The sequence below is a fragment of the Nicotiana tabacum genome, chromosome 7, assembly GCF_000715075.1.
Source record: "Nicotiana tabacum cultivar K326 chromosome 7, ASM71507v2, whole genome shotgun sequence".
Classification (NCBI taxonomy): Eukaryota; Viridiplantae; Streptophyta; class Magnoliopsida; order Solanales; family Solanaceae; genus Nicotiana; species Nicotiana tabacum.
In genome coordinates this window covers 132,841,397-132,857,896 of record NC_134086.1, presented here as the reverse complement: position 1 = coordinate 132,857,896, position 16,500 = coordinate 132,841,397, and the positions used below count along the sequence as shown (strand labels likewise).

The window sequence follows — 16,500 nt, the reverse complement described above, 5'->3', positions numbered from 1 at the left end:
TATTATTAAAGCTCAAGTATATCCACTTCTATTTGAAGCCAAATTATCAGATTTATCCTAACAGTGCTAGGCAAATGATTACCTCTATAGAATATTTAGCCAGATTAAGCTGAACATGAATTGGTTCTGCCGCAGAGCGGCAACCGTAGAATCCTGCTGTTTGGTCGTGGAGATGATCATAAAACTGGCCTCTTAGACCAGTCCATGGGTTTTGAGTTTTCCATATCAAAACACCTGTATATTTGCTCCACATTTGGGAAGTCCAGCCTTCTAAAAGAGCTCTGTACTGAACATAGTTAACAAGCTGTGCCTGATAAGATTTATAGAACACGTCAAATGCAGAAACAATAAAAGAGAATTAATGAGAGCGAATATGCACATCAGTGGAACATTTCACTCACCTTGAGACAAAAATCATCCAGATCTTTCGGCGTCCCGTATGATAATATCTGGTCATGAACCTTTCCTGGTTTGGAATATGGAATGTATTTATGGTAATTCCATATGGGATTAGGGACTTCTTCAATGTAGCCATTTGATAATTTTTTGAACAAAGGAATTTGCCATCCTTCGGGAGGCATAGTTGCTCTAATAGTAGCTGCTACTGGCATCCCCACGTTACCGACCTCTGGGTTAAAGCCATATTTGTAGTAGTCATGCTTGAAGAAGTCCTCAGGGTTCTGAATTTCATAAGGACCATCAGTGAAGTCCCCTTTTCCATCTGCGAACCCATCCCACATAGACCCCTGAATATAAACTCTAGTACCATCTAGATATTGACTTGGGTCCTTCAAAACGGGAGTAATTGCCGAGGTGTCACTGTCGTTTGACTTCATAAAATATGGATGGAGTTGTAGATCATTCTTCAAAGCAGCATTGATGTCAGGTGGTGGAACTTGTTCATTTCCCCCAACCCACAAGGCAAGACTAGGATGGTTCCTCAAAAGCTTAATGGTATCCCTTGCACAAAGCAAGAACAATTCATGGTCAAGTGGGCCATTTGGGTTTGACACAGGGTCACCTCGTCCATCACAGTCTCCAGTAATCCAGAACTCTTGCCAAACCTGCAAAATAATGAGATTTCATATTATCATCCTCTTTTGTTCCTATTCTATAGGAGGATACTTTATATCCGAGTAACTCCAGTTATAACGTTTTAAAGGGTATTTGAAGCAGATACCAATTTTGTGTATTCTATCCACTTTGCAAGGAATTCATCACACTGAATAAACGTAGCAAGTTTATATATTAAAAGCAAGCAATCTGTGATGACCCAAAAGGTCATCTCGTGTTTAGAACCCAATTCGGGGTTCCGAGGCCTTCAAACCCTCATCATACTTCTCCTCGATTTGCGTGCGCAGTCCGGGCGCATTTCCGGAAAGCCTTTATGTGAAAAATTTGAGAAAATAATAATTTTTGTCTTTAAAAGTGATTTTAGTTGACTTCGGTCAACATTTTGAGTGAACGGACCCGGACTCGTGTTTTGACGGTCCCGTAGGGTCCGTAGTAAAATATGGGACTTGGGCGTATGCCCGAATTCCAATTCCGAGGTCCCTAGCCCGAGAAATGAATTCTTGATGAAAATTGTTAAACTGAAATTATAATGGTTTTGTGAAAATGGTTAATAGTCGATCTTGTTGGTATCGGGCCCGTATTTTGGTTACGGAGTCCGGTACAGGTTTAATATGGTAGTTAAGTCATATCTGTAAAATTTGGTGAGAAATGGGACTGATTTGACGTGATTCGGACGTTTGGTCGAGAAAATAGAACTATTGAACTTTCTTGAAAATTTCATGCAATTTCATGCTAAATTCGTAGTTCTAGGCGTTATTTTAGCGATTTGACTGAGCGAGCAACGTATGATGTTTTAAGACTTGTGTGCATGTTTGGTTTGGAGCCCTGAGGGCTCGGGTGAGTTTGGGGTAGGCTGTGGGATGTTTTGGACTTAGAAAATCTGGTGTGAGAGTGTTGTATTTAGTGTCTGTTGCATTGTGCTTCACAATCGCGTAGTCACTCTCGCGATCGCGAAGGGGAAACTGGGCTGGGGGAGGACTTCATTCTATGCGAAAGCGAGAACCGGGCCGCGAACGCGGAGCATTGGGGGGAATTGCTCTCCGCTAACGCGACCGGTCGACCGCGAACGCGTAGCTTTAGGAGGGTTGGTCAGGGGACCTGGGGAAATCCTATGCGAACGCGAGCCCCGTATCGCGAACGCGAAGGTAGGGCGGGCTAAACCTTCGCGAATGCGTAGCCTTTCCCGCGATCACGTAAGTCCTTAGGAGGCTGCTCTTCGTGAACGCGATAGTGCTCACGCAATCGCGATGAGCACTGTCGCCCAACACTTAAAACAAAAGGAGAAACGGGAATGGGCCATTATTTCATATTTTTTCAAAAAACTAGAAGGCATAGAGGCGATTTTCAAAAGACAAGTTCTTCCCCAAAGTGTTGGTAAATGATTCTAAACTACTTTCTTTCAATTATCCAGTGCATTTCATCAATTTTCAACTAAAAATCTAGGGTTTTCATGATGGAAATTGGGGGTTTGGGTAGAATTACGAATTTTTGCATAATTGGAATTTAGACCTCGATTTGGGGTCGGATTCTGAAACTAATTACATATTTGGGCTCGTAGATCAATGGGTGAATGGATTTTAGTCGGAACCTCGAGTTTTCACCAAGCGGGCTCGAGGTCGATTTTTTACTTTTTGGGAAAAATATTGGGAAACTTGTAATGGTGCATTGGAATTGATTTCTTTAGCGATAATTGATATTATTAAGTTAATTATGACTAGATACGGATGGTTCGGAGGTGAAAACTAAGAAAAAAGCTATGTTTGAGGCTTGAGTTCGGCCGTGGAATCGAGGTATGTATTGTGGCTAACCTTAGCTTGAGGGATTAGGTATTGTCGCCTTATTTGCTATGTGTTTGGTTGTTGAGTACGACGTATAGGTGAGGTAACGAGTACCTATACGTTGTTGTCAGGTCATAGTATGCGAGTGAGTCTTATCTTTGTGACTGTTGTATTCTTTATTCGTATTGTTCATGCTTAAACTGGTTATTCTTCATGTTAAACAAATCTTATCATGTTTTCCTGGAATTTGATATAGGTTGAGTATTGACTCAAGTTGAGATTCATATTGTGAAGTTAAATATTGAAACGAGGTTGGTTATTGATAATTCCCTTGCCGGGTTGTTATTGTTCTGTTTTTTAGGAGAGGAAGAGTGTAAGGCACGAAGGGTGATGTCGTGCAATGTTTTGTAAGTGAGTGATAATGCATGAAGGGTGATGTCGTGCCATATTCTGTGAGTGTTAATGTACGAAGGGTGATGTGTGCCATATTCTGAGAGTGTTAATGCACGAAGGGTGATGTTGTGCCATGTTATGAGAGAGTTAATGCACGAGGGTGATGTCGTGCCGTTTCTATTGTTTCTTATGGTAAGGACGAGAGTAAAAGCACGAAGGGTGATGTCGTGCACATGTTTGCCATGTTATTACTTCCATTGGTGCAAAGCATGATATTCACTGCGTTTCTTTACTGTACTATTTTCAGGACTTGATATTTCCCCTCAGCATGTTTTCCCCCTTCCCATTATTATCTGTTAAATTTCCGTTTGTTGTTATTTTCTCGTATATGATTTAACTGCACAGGTTCATGTTATTGTCGTGTCTTAGCCTCGTCACTACTTCGCCGATGTTAGGCTCGGCACTTACCAGTACATGGGATCGGTTGTACTGATACTGCACTCTGCACTTTCTGTGCAGATTTCGGTACCGGACCTCGTTGATCAGAGTTGGGTTGCTGCCTTCAGTCCATCAGGAGACCAAGGTAGAATTGTCGGCGTTCGCAGACCCTGGAGTCCCCTTCCATTTACCTTAGCTTTCCTGTTTTCTTTTAATTCGAGAACAGATGCATTTTCTTTACCAATATTTGTAGTATCTCTTAGAAGTTCATGGATTGTGATACCAGATTTTGGGTAGTCGTGTAATAGTGTTTGGTCTATTATAAATTTCCGCACTTCTTATTTTGTTTTGGTTTAGATTATAGTTATTTACTGTTTTGAATAGTGATTAGCATGTTAGATCTTTATCTGTTGGTTTGCCTAGCATTCTAAGAGTTACACGTCATCACGATGCCGATGCTGGGAAATCCGAGTCGTGACAAGTTGGTATCAGAGCACTAGGTTGCCTAGGTCTCACAATTCACGAACAAGTTAGATAGAATCTGAGGGATCAGTACAGAGACGTATGTGCTTATCTCCCAGAGGCTACAGAGTTTAGGAATAACTTCACTTCCATTCTTCTCTTTCGTGCGATTTGATTTCTCAATGCTAATTGGACTTTCTACTCTTGTTCTTTCGCAGATGGCGAGAACACGTACCGCTTTATCGGCTGACCAGCAGCCCAAGCCCCAGCAGCAGCTCCTACGAGGGGCAGAGGACGAGGACGTGCCAGAGGCCGGGGCCCTGAGCTTGAGCAGCACCAGCGGCAGAGCCTCAGGTAGAGTTTGATGAAGAGGCTCCAGCCAATGTTTTGGATAGCGTGCGGCGACAAATAGCGACGAGGCCCGCTTCACTAAGGCGAGAGGCACAAAGCGAAGCGCTCACCTTTTTGATGTAAAGCGACAATTTATACAAAAACATAAAATATTATATACATATAACTAAAAACTCAATGACAATAATATATTAATAAATATATCATTCAACAATTAAAGACTCAATAGATAGTCATAAACTCATAGTAAATTCATAAATTAAAGACTAATAGTCTAAACTCTAAAACAAGCAACATCTATTCTTCTTCAAGATTTTCAAATTCTACAACTTCATGAATGTTAACATTATATTGGCTATCATCTTCTTCATCCTCGGACTCTTCATCAATTAGGGACCGGCTTGAACTTGCTACGCCCTTTGCCTTATAACTTGAAGAACTCGCTCTAAGTCCATAGATATTCTCCTCAACTCCAACGGCCATAGAAACAGTACCCCAATCAAGATCATCTCCTTCATACACTAGTTCATCTTCACGATTTTGGGGGGCTCTAGTTAACCATTCATTTGCCTCGTCAATGTTGTCCAACATAATTGGATCAACGGTATCGCGAGCTTCGTAACGTCGCCTCAATGTTCTATTGTATTTAATATACACTAGATCATGGAGACGCGATAGCTCAAGCCTATTCCTTTTCTTGGAGTGAATCTGCGCATAAGTTATTTAAATTAATTAATAAATACTAATAATAATACAATATAGAATATATTAATATAATAAATCTACTTCTTACATGCTCAAATACACACCAATTTCTCTCGCATCTAGATGCACTACAAGTTAGGCTTAATATTTTGATGGCAAACTTTTGCAAGTTTGGAGTTTGATGTCCAAATTGCTTCCACCATTCAACTATAGAAAAATATTTTAAAAGATAATAAGTATAAATCACATAAATTAAATTAAAGTTATAAGGATATCTATATTAAAGTTAGTTACACCTTTTGTCTCTAGCTCTAATGGCAGTCGGTAAACCAAATAGGTCCTCTGCTTGTGAGTACTTACCAAACTCCTCCCCTATTAGATCTATCGTCGCTGAATTAGGGATCAACTTCTCAAAACATGCATGGTATCTAATCCACACCTCTTAATCCAAAGTTTCATCTCTAGTGTTGTAAAATAATCCCGGGTTCAGAAGATGGCCTGCTGCATGCAAAGGTCGATGGAGTTGATTGTTCCACCTGGTATCAATTATCTCAAAAACTTTCTCATATTTCCTAACATTTCCATCAAATGACGCTACAATACTCTCTTTGGCTCTATCCATAGCTTCATAAAGATAGCCCATTGGTGGTTTTTTCTCCCCATCCACCATACGAAGCACCCTAATCAAAGGACCACCAACTTTAAGAGCACGAACGACATCATTCAAGAATGATAGAGCAATAAGAACTTTGGCAGTTTCTTTCCCCGCAGCTTCCTTTGCATATTTATTATCTTTCCATTCAGTCGAAAGAACTAGCCTTCTCAAATTTTTCTTTTGCAAGTAAAAACTATGCAAAGTTAAGAAAGCCGTTGCAAATCTAGTCTTGGCCGGTCTCACCAAATTTCTTTCATTTGTGAATTTCCTCATCAAATTCAACAACAACGGCCTCTGACTGATGTAAGCATATACCTTTACGGCCTTAGTGAATACTGTAAAAGGAACAATAACAATTTTATAGTTAATACTTAATAGGATAGGACATAAGTATAGATAAAGTTAAAGGCTTTAAAGATAACTATATTAAAGTTACTTGAGCATATGGGTTTTCCTTGAATATGTCACCAAACATCAAGTTGATACAATGGACAGCATATGGATTATGGAGTCCAATAAATGTTTGGATAGATAGCTTCCATCATCTTCCCCGCACTAACATTCTCACTAGCATTATCTGTAATAATTTGTACAACATTTTCCTTTCCAATTTTATCAATAGTATTTCTAAACAAGCTGTACATTTTGTTTCCATCCGTAGAAGAGTTGCTAGCATCATGAGATTCAAGAAAAACACTCCCTCTTGGAGATAATGTTGTATTGTGGTCCGGGCCCGGGCCTAAACGGGCCGGGCCAAATGGGCCTGGGCTTGAGGCGGGCCGGGCTGAGGCGGTCCTGGGCCAAATAGTCCCAATGTGTGGAACCGGCCCACGGCGGTCCTAAGCCCACATGGTCCCAAGCTAAATGGGTCGGGGCCGCGGGCCTAAACGGGCCTAATGGGCTTTTTTCGTTTCGGGCTATTTTTTTTATTTTTTTTATCTAAGGCATTTTCTTGTAAACTATATATGTATATACTAGTATAAATTGCTTATATATAGCTATATAAATATATATAGTATATATAGTATGTATATATAAGGGTGAATTATGTGTATATATAATTATATATTGCCTTATGTAATATATATTGCCTTATATATATGTATGTATGTATATATATAGTTTATATGTATTAGCCTTATATATATATATAGTTTATATGTATTAGAGATATATATATTGCCTTATATATATATGTGTGTGTGTGTGTATATATATATATATATATATATATATAGGCTATTTTTTTTAATTTTTTTTATCTAAGGCACTTTCTTGTAAACTATATATGTATATACTAGTATAAATTGCTTATATATAGCTATATAAATATATATAGTATATATAGTATGTATATATAAGGGTGTATTATGTGTATATATAATTATATATTGCCTTATGTAATATATATTGCCTTATATATATGTATGTATGTATTTCTTGAAAATTGAATATCGTTGAAGACTTGAATACTTCAATCTTCACAATTTTTCACGAAATTGCAATAATAAAGTAAGCAATTATAGAAGAAAATTAGAGAGAGATTGATGAATTTGTGAGTAAAAATGAAAGAATAGGGGGGTATTTATAGTTGAGAATTGGGAAAAAGTGTAATTATAAAAAGTTTGGGGTTAAAGCAAAGTTTGGGGGCCAAATGGCTATTTTTTAAAGTGGCCAACGGATAAATTTTGAAGGCCAACGGCTAGATTTTAAAAATTTGACCGTTGGTATAAAAATTAGCCTTTGGAGCCCGTTGGGCCCGGTTGAACCGGCCCAGGCCCGCGGTCCTGGGCCGGTCTTAATGGTCCCGGGCTCACGGGCTAATTGTCTTGAACCGGCCCACCACAGGCTTTTGCACCACTAGAGCCCAGGCCCGGTTGAACCGGCCCGTTAGGCCCTCGGTCCTGGGCCGGTCCCGGGCCAGGCCCGGGCCACAATACAGCCTTACTTGGAGAGTTCATCAACACATTTATGATCATTTTTCCATTCTGTGCTGTCCATTTATCCATCATAATGGAACATCCAAACTTGTTCCATTCCACTTTATGCTCCTCAATAATTTGGTCTATCTTCTTCACCTCCTTTTTAAGATGAGTTACTCTAACTTCATGATAGCTAGGAGGCTTCATTCCTAGGCCATATTGTCCTACGGCCAAAATGAATTTATCAAAAGTTTTATAGTTGACACAGTTGAAAGGAAGCCCTGCATCGTACATCCATGATGCAAAGGCACTGACGGCGCGATCCCTCAAAATCTTCTTGCCTTCTAAACCTGAAACTTCTTCACCTTTTCCCCTTTCTTGTTGTTTTGCCGAGAAATAAAGATTGAGAGGACCTTTTGTCACCGTACGTGCCGTGGATGACCCATTAGAAGTATTTGGATTTATCTTATGAGTTTTAGCAGTGTTTAGAAAAGCGATCGCTTCGTCGCTTAAAGCGCGAAGCGACAGTGTATCGCTTCTGGCTGCTCGAAGCAATGTGATCTTGAAAAGCGCGTGCTTCACTAGCTGAAGCGACGAAGCGAGCAAATCGACGAAGCGATCGCTTTTTTTACAAAAGCGCACTGGCCCTTTTTTATAAAAAAAAAAACTTGGGGTCTGTTTTTTAATTATACAAAAAAGACCCCTAAATAGTCACAACAGACCACTGCTTCTCCCGTCAAAACAGAGACATCGACAAAGGCCTAGGGTTGACCCCTTCTCTCTCAAGCTCAAGCTCGACCACTGCTTCTCCAGTCCAGGTAATTTCTTTCTCTTTTCTTCTTCATTTCTTCTTCTCCTTTCTTATTTTTCTTCTGCTTCTTCTGCTTCTGCTGCTTCTTTTTCTGCTTCTTCTGCTTCTTCTGCTTTTTTTTCTTTTGCTTCTGCTTCTGCTTCTTCTGCTGCTTCTTCTTCTGCTTCTGTTGCTTCTTTTTCTGCGTCTTTTTCTGCTTCTGCTTCTGCTGCTTCTTCTTCTGCTTCTTCTGCTTCTGCTTATTTTTCTTTTGCTTCTGCTTCTGCTGCTTCTTCTTCTGCTTCTGTTGCTTCTTTTTCTGCGTCTGTTTCTGCTTCTTCTGCTGCTTCTGCTTCTGCGTTATTATATTTGATGATGATGATGATGATATTGAAGAATTGTCACTTCCAACAAAACGGGGAAGAGATGGGTCAAGCCATGGATCATCGACTAAAGGTCCTATGGATTGCTACTTATCAAAGAAGCCGGGAGCAAAGGGCGGTGGAAAAGATGTACAAAAAATTGCTAAAGACATTTTGAGGGATCGTGCGGTTAGAGCTTTTGCACGATGGGTCTATGATGTTGGGCTCCCCTTCAATTGTGTCAACTATGACACTTTTGGAGACTTTATTGAGGTCGTTGGTCAATACGGACCTGGAATGAAGCCTCCCACTTACCATGAAATAAGAGGTCCTTATCTAAATAAGGAAGTGGAGGAGACTAATAAAATTGTTGAGGAGCATAAAGTTGTATGGAACAAGTACGGCTGTTCCATTATGATGGATAAGTGGACGGCAAGAACGGGGAAAATGATTATTAATGTGTTGGTGAATTCTCCCCGGGGAAGCTTGTTTCTTGAGTCCATTGATGCTAGTGACTCATCCACCGACCACATCAAAATGTTCACCTTGTTTCAGAATACCATCGAAAAGATTGATCCAAGCAAAGTTGTTCAAGTGGTCACTGATAATGCAAGTGAAAATAAGAAAGCAGGTGGCATGATTGAAGGAGCGTACAAGAATGTCTATTGGACTCCATGTGCGGCTCATTGTATCAACTTGATGTTCGGGGACATTTTCAGGGAAAAACCCTTCTCTACAGTTTTTGGCCAGGGCGTTAGGTTACATTCTTATATTTCTCAGCGGCCCTTGTTATTGAATATGATGAGAAGATTCACCATGCAAAAAAATTTGGTGAAACCGGGCAAGACAAGGTTCGCCACTGCTTTCTTGACTTTGCATAGTATCCACTGTTAAAAAAACAATTTGAGAAAGATGGTCACTTCAGAGGAATGGAGCAAGAGTAAATTTGCAAAGGAAAGTGCGGGGAAAGAGGTTGCACGCATTATTCTTTCTTATTCTTTTTGGAATAATGTCCTTCATGCTCTTAAAATTGGTGGCCCTTTGGTTAAAGTACTCCGTTTGGTGGATGGGGAGCAAAAACCATCAATGACCTCTATGAAGCTATAGATAGGGCCAAGGAGGCTATTCAAGCATCATTCAGTGATGAGCAGAAATATGCAAAGGTCTTTCAGATCATTGATGCAAGATGGGATGAGCAACTTCATAGACCTTTGCATGCAGCTGGACTTATTCTGAACCCATCAATCTTTTATGAGCAGCATGAGAAAAATTCATTGGCTAAAGAAGTGTGGACAGGATTCCATCAGGTTGTTATCAAGTTGAACCCAGATGAAGACTTGCAAGAAAAGATAGTAGGTCAGCTTGCTATTTACAAGGCAGCTGAAGGACTTTTTAAGCTCCGACTTGCTATTAAACAAAGAACGACGAAGTCGCCAGGTGACCAAGTGTTTCTATATTTTATAGCTCTAACTTCAATGTATTCTTTATACTTATTAACTCTTGAACATTTTTTTAACTTCTATAGTTAAATGGTGGGACCAATATGGTGTAGAGACTCCGGAGCTACAGGCTTTCGCCATCAAAGTTCTAAGCTTAACTTGTAGCTCATCCGGATGTGAAAGGAACTGGAGTGTTTTTGAACACGTGAGAAATAAAAAGAATTATTTCGTATTTTGAGATAAAGTAAATTATATCTCAATTGTCCAAACTCCTACTAATTAGTTGACACATCTTTTTTGCAGATTCATACAAAGAAAATGAATCGACTAACCTTGAAGCGCCTCCATAATCTAGTGTTCATAAAATACAATAGAGCATTGAGACGACGCTACAACCACCGCAATATAATTGATCCAATTCTTTTGGACAATATTGATGAGGCTAATGAGTGGCTAACCGGAGTCCCCGAAAATTGTGAAGATGAAGAAGTATTTGAAGGCGACTCCGATTTCACTTGGGGTGATGTTGCGGTTGGTAGTGGAGTTGGGGAAGATCCTTATGGTTTAAGGAGATATACTCCAAGTTCAAGCTCTATTAGGAAGGGAAAAAGTGTGGCTACTACAAGTCGATCCCTATCCCTAATTGATGAAGATGAAAGTGATCATGAAGAGGAGGGGGAAGAAGAAGATGACGAGCAATATGAAGATAATAGAGGAATTCAAGATTTTGACAATCTTGAAGAAGAAGAAGAAGAGTAGAAGAATAAGATGTTGATTCTAGTAATTTAGTAGCTTTGATTTTACTTGTCCTATGGTTTGTGGAAGGTTTGTGGATGATTTGCTGGTACCTAGTACCTACTTTTAAGTATTTAAATTGAAGTTTTTGATTATTTATAATTTTACATTATGTTTTTTAAGAATTGCGCTTCACTTTAATAAAGCATGCGCTTCGCTTTGCGCTTCGCTTTTGAAGCGAGGCGAGCCCTTGTCGCTTTTTTGCGCTTCGCGCTCTCAAAAACACTGAGTTTTAGGGGGGGAGGTCCCATTTCACCTTCTTCATCCATCTCATCATCTTCATCAATTAGATTCACCGATGCTTCATAATTCATTTGAGTTTTTGCCATATTTTTCTTTTCAACAAACGATTTTACTTCCTCCCTAACCCCGGGCGGACAAAGGGGACATTGTATTACATTTTTAAATCCACCTATCAAATATTGTTTGTGACGAGTTATCCCACCATTATATGTTTTTTGACAAAACACACAATTAATTGCGAATCTTGACGAGCCTTGTATAGCATAATTCCAAGCTATATCTCGTTTAGTATTATCGGATGATGCCATTTCAACGTTGTTTTATAGACAAAAATTATCAAGTCAATATGCAATTAATTCTACTATATAAGACTATAAGTTAATAATTGAAAAAAAGGCAAACAGAGCCAAAAAAAGGGCCTCAAAACAGCCTCTGTTTCTGAAAAAAAGGGCCTCAAAGCAGCCTCTGTTTCTGGAAAAAAAGGGCCTCAAAGCAGCCTTTATATTTTGCCAAAACAGAGCCAAAAAAAAAATTAAGAGAAGAAGAAAGAGGAAGTGAAGAACCTCTGTATTTTGCTCGAAAATTAGAGCACAAAAACAGACCACTGTTTCTGCTCTTTTCGTCAAAAAAGAGAGGAAAAAAGAAGAAGGAAGAAGAAGAGAAGAAGAAGGAGAAAGAAGAAAGAAGAGAGAAGAAAGAAGAAGAAAGCAAGGAAACTCAGAGCTCATGCTCATACCTGGTCTTTCAATGGCAGAAGCTTGATGAAGAAGAAGATGGCACTGGGAAGAAATGAAGAAGTTGAAGAAGTTGTTTTGTTCGAGCCCTAATCGCAAGTTCCGGCCTTTTCTTGTTGTTTTTTGTTTGAAGTTGAAGAAGCTCTGAACTCAAGCCCTAATCGCGACCTATTATTTTAAGTTTTGCCCTTTTTCTTTTTCTTTTTTAAAATAGCAACGCTACAGCCGCTACTCGCTACAGTGTTGCCTCACGCAACACACCTTGAAGCGACCGCTATTTTGAAACGCAACGCAACAGTTGCCATGTAGCGACACTGCCTTGCCTCGTCTCGCCTCACGCTATTAGCGCTGAGGCGGGCGCTATTTATAACATTGGTTCCAGCATGACCAGCTCAGGTCCTGGAGGGGTTCATAGCTACCCTGGTACTTTAGGATGCTTTGGTCCGTCTAGAGGGCCTTATGGAGAGCATAGCTCAGACTGGCACATTTCCTGTAGCACCAGCCGTCTCTCAGGCTAGGGAAGGAGCCCAGACTCCCGCTACCCACACTCCGGAGTAGATGACTCCTCAGTTTCAGACTCCGGCAGCTCAGCCAGTTGGAGTAGTTCAGCCAGCTACTGCAGCACAGGCCGCTGGTGGATCAGTCATGTCTTCTGAGGCTTTGTTGAGGTTGGACAAGTTCACCAAGCTTTTTCCGATTCATTACAGTGGGGCAGCTTATAAGGACCCATAGGATTATCTTGACCGCTATCATGAGGTGTTGCAGAACATGGGGATAGTGGAGACCAATGGGGTCGACTTTGCTATATTCCAGATGATAGGGTCCGCCAAGAGATGGTGGAATGATTTTGTGTTGACTAGACCAGTTGGTCGCCTGCCTTTGACTTGGGACCAGTTCTCTCAGCTATTTCTCGAAAAGTTCCTTTCTGTTACTCAGAGAGAGGACTATCGTAGGCGATTCGAGCATCTTCAGCAGGGTTCTATGACTGTCACCCAGTACGAGACTAGGTTTGTTGATTTGGCCCGTCATGCTCTTCTTATACTCCCCACCGAGATAGAGAGGATGAGGAGGTTTATTGAGGGACTCACTCAGCCTATCAGATTGCAGATGGCTAAAGAGACAGGGAGCGAGATTTCTTTCCGGGATGCGGCCAATGTGGCCAGGCAAGTTGAGATAATTTTAGCTCAGGGGAGTGGTCAGGGGTCTGACAAGAGTCCTCGTCATTCTGGTAGGGTCAGTGGTGCCTCGTCTGGAGGCAGGGATTCTTTTGGTAGAGGCCATCCTCCCAGGCCGTTTCATTCAGCACTTCAGGCTTCTCACGGTGCTTCAGGTGGTCCTGGCTCTCATATATTCTGATCAACTACCTTACAGTGCACCACCAGCTCCTATCAGTGCACCTCCGCTCCTGAGTTTTCAGAGTGGTTACCTAGGCCGTCAGGGTTAGTTTCAGGGTAAGCAATCTCAGCAGCCGAGGTCTTGTTATACTCGTGGCGATCCGAGGCTCATTGCCAGGGATTGCCCTCGAGTATCGAGCAGTTCTTAGCATCAAGGTTCTCGTGGCATGGTCCCGGCACCGGGGGTTCCACCACCCGCCCAGTCAGGTAGAGGTAGGGGTCAGATAGCTAGAGGTGGAGGTCGAGGTATTAGAGGTGGAGGCCAGCCAGCAGGAGGCCGTCCCAGGGATATAGTTTAGAGTGGTGGGGCCCAGCCCCGATATTATGCTTTCCCAGCCAGGCCTAAGCCTGAGGCATCCGATGCCGTTATCACAGGTACGGTTTCAATTTGCAGTAGAGATACTTCAGTTCTAATTGATCCAGGGTCTACATACTCCTATGTGTCATCTTACTTTGCTTCGTATTTGGTTGTGCCTTGTGAATCCTTGAGTGCTCCTGTATATGTGTCCACACCGGTGGGTGATTCTATTGTTGTAGAGCGTGTCTATCGCTCGTGTGTGGTTATTATTGGGGGTCTTGAGACGAGTGTGGATCTCCTACTTCTCAATATAGTTGATTTTGATGCCATTTTGGGGATGGATTGGCGGTCACCTTATCATGCTATATTGAACTGTCACGCCAAGACCAACCTTAGCCTTGCCGGGGTTGCCTCGATTGGAGTGGAGAGGGACTCCTGGTCATTCTACCAGTAGGGTTATTTCTTATGTGAAGGCTCGGCGCATGGTCGAGAAGGGGTGTTTGGCTTATTTGGCTTATGTTCGTGATTCCAGTGCGGAGGTTCCTTCCATGGATTCCGTATCAGTTGTTCGTGAATTTCCAGAGGTATTTCCTGCAGACCTGCCCGGGATGCCACCCAATAGGGATATTGACTTTTGCATTGATTTGGCTCCGGGCACTCAGCCCATTTCTATTCCGCCATACCGAATGGCCCCACCAGAGTTGAAAGAATTGAAGGAGCAGTTGCAAGACTTGCTTGATAAGGGCTTCATTAGGCCTAGTGTCTCGCATTGGGGTGCGCTAGTGTTATTTGTAAATAAAAAGGATGGATCGATGAGGATGTGCATAGATTATCGATAGTTGAACAAAGTCACAATCAAGAACAAGTATCCATTGCCAAGGTGTTTTCAAAGATCGATTTGGGTTCTGGCTATTATCAGTTGAGGATTAGGGCGTCTGATGTCCCTAAGACAGCTTTTCGGACTCGGGATGGGCATTATGAGTTTTTAGTGATGTCATTTGGGTTGACAAATGCCCTAGCAGCGTTCATGGATTTGATGAACCGAGTGTTCAAGCCCTATTTGGATTCTTTCATGATTGTTTTTATTGATGATATCTTGATCTACTCCCGCAGTCGAGAGGAGCATGAGCAGCATTTTCGGATCGTTCTTCAGACTCTGAGAGACAGCCAGTTATATGTTAAGTTTTCGAAATGTGAGTTTTGGTTGAGTTCGGTTGCATTCTTGGGTCACGTTGTATCAGCAAAGGGTATTAAGGTGGATCCTAAAAAGATTGGGCAGTCAAAGACAGGCCTAGACCCACATCAGCTACAAAAATCCGGAGTTTCTTGGGCTTGGCAGGTTAATACCGTCAGTTTGTGGAGGGGTTTTCATCTATAGCAGCCCCGATGACTAGGTTGACACAGAAGGGTGCCCCGTTCAGGTGGCCGGTCGAGTGTGAGGCGAGCTTTCACAAGCTCAAGACTGTTTTGACTACGACGCTGGTGTTAGTGCTGCCCACAGGTTCAGGGCCCTATACAGTGTATTGTAACGCATCTCGTATTGGACTTGGTGCGGTATTGATGCAGGGTGGCAAGGTTATTGCGTATGCCTCGCGACAGTTGAAGATTCACGAGAAGAATTATCCAGTTCATGACTTAGAGCTAGCAGTCATTGTTCACGTACTGAAAATTTGGAGGCATTATCTATATGGCGTGTCGTGTGAGGTGTTCACGGATCATAAGAGTTTGCAGCATTTGTTCAAGTAGAGGAGCTCAATTTGAGGCAGAGGAGGTGGTTGGAACTATTGAAAGACTATGATATCACCATCTTGTATCATCCCGGGAAGACCAATGTGGTGGCCGATGCTTTGAGTAGGAAGTCAGCTAGTATGGGCAGTCTCGCGTATATTCCAGTCGATGAGAGACCGCTTGCTTTAGATGTTCAGGCTTTGGTCAATCAGTTCGTGAGATTGGATGTTTCTGAGCCCGGCCGTGTTCTAGCTTGTACAGTCGCTCGGTCTTCCTTGTTTGAACGTATCAGGGAGCGGCAATATGATGATCCTCATTTGCTTGTCCTTAGGGACACAGTGCGGCACGGAGATGCCAAGTAGGTTACAGTTGGAGATGATGGAGTTTTGAGGATGCAGGGTCGTGTTTGCGTGCCTAATGTGGATGAACTTCGTGAGTTGATTCTAGAGGAGGCTCCCAGTTCCCGGTATTGTATTCATCCGGGCGCCGCTAAGATGTATCAGGACTTGCGACAGCATTATTGGTAGAGGAGGATGAAGAAGGATATTGTTGCATATGTAGTACGAGCATCAGAGACCTGGTGGTTTGCTTCAGAAGATTGAGATACCTGAGTGAAAGTGGGAGCGTATCACTATGGACTTTGTTGTTGGACTCCCACGGACTCGGAGGAAGTTCGATGTAGTATGGGTTATTGTGGATAGGCTGACCAAGTCGGCGCAGTTTATTCCTGTGGCAGTTTCCTATTCTTCGGAGCGGTTGGGAGATTTACATCCGTGAGATCGTTCGTCTTCATGGTGTGCCCGTGTCTATCATTTCTGACTGAGGTACGCAGTTTACCTCGCATTTCTGGAGGGCAGTACTGCGTGAGTTAGGTACGCGGGTCGAGTTGAGCACAACATTTCATCCTCAGACGGACGGACGGTCCGAGCGTACCATTCA

General features: G+C 41.9%; 1 protein-coding gene across 1 annotated transcript in view; it reads right to left on the bottom strand.

Moving 5' to 3' along the window:
* LOC107820814 (mannosylglycoprotein endo-beta-mannosidase) overlaps positions 1-16,500 on the bottom strand; it is a 28,022-nt gene that overhangs the window by 1,361 nt on the left and 10,161 nt on the right. Inside the window, exons 9-10 of the mRNA XM_075217662.1 lie at positions 402-1,064; positions 83-310 (exon numbers count right to left, since the gene is read on the bottom strand). Coding sequence (XP_075073763.1) covers positions 83-310; positions 402-1,064 — 891 coding nt within the window. The remainder of the gene's footprint in view (positions 1-82; positions 311-401; positions 1,065-16,500) is intronic.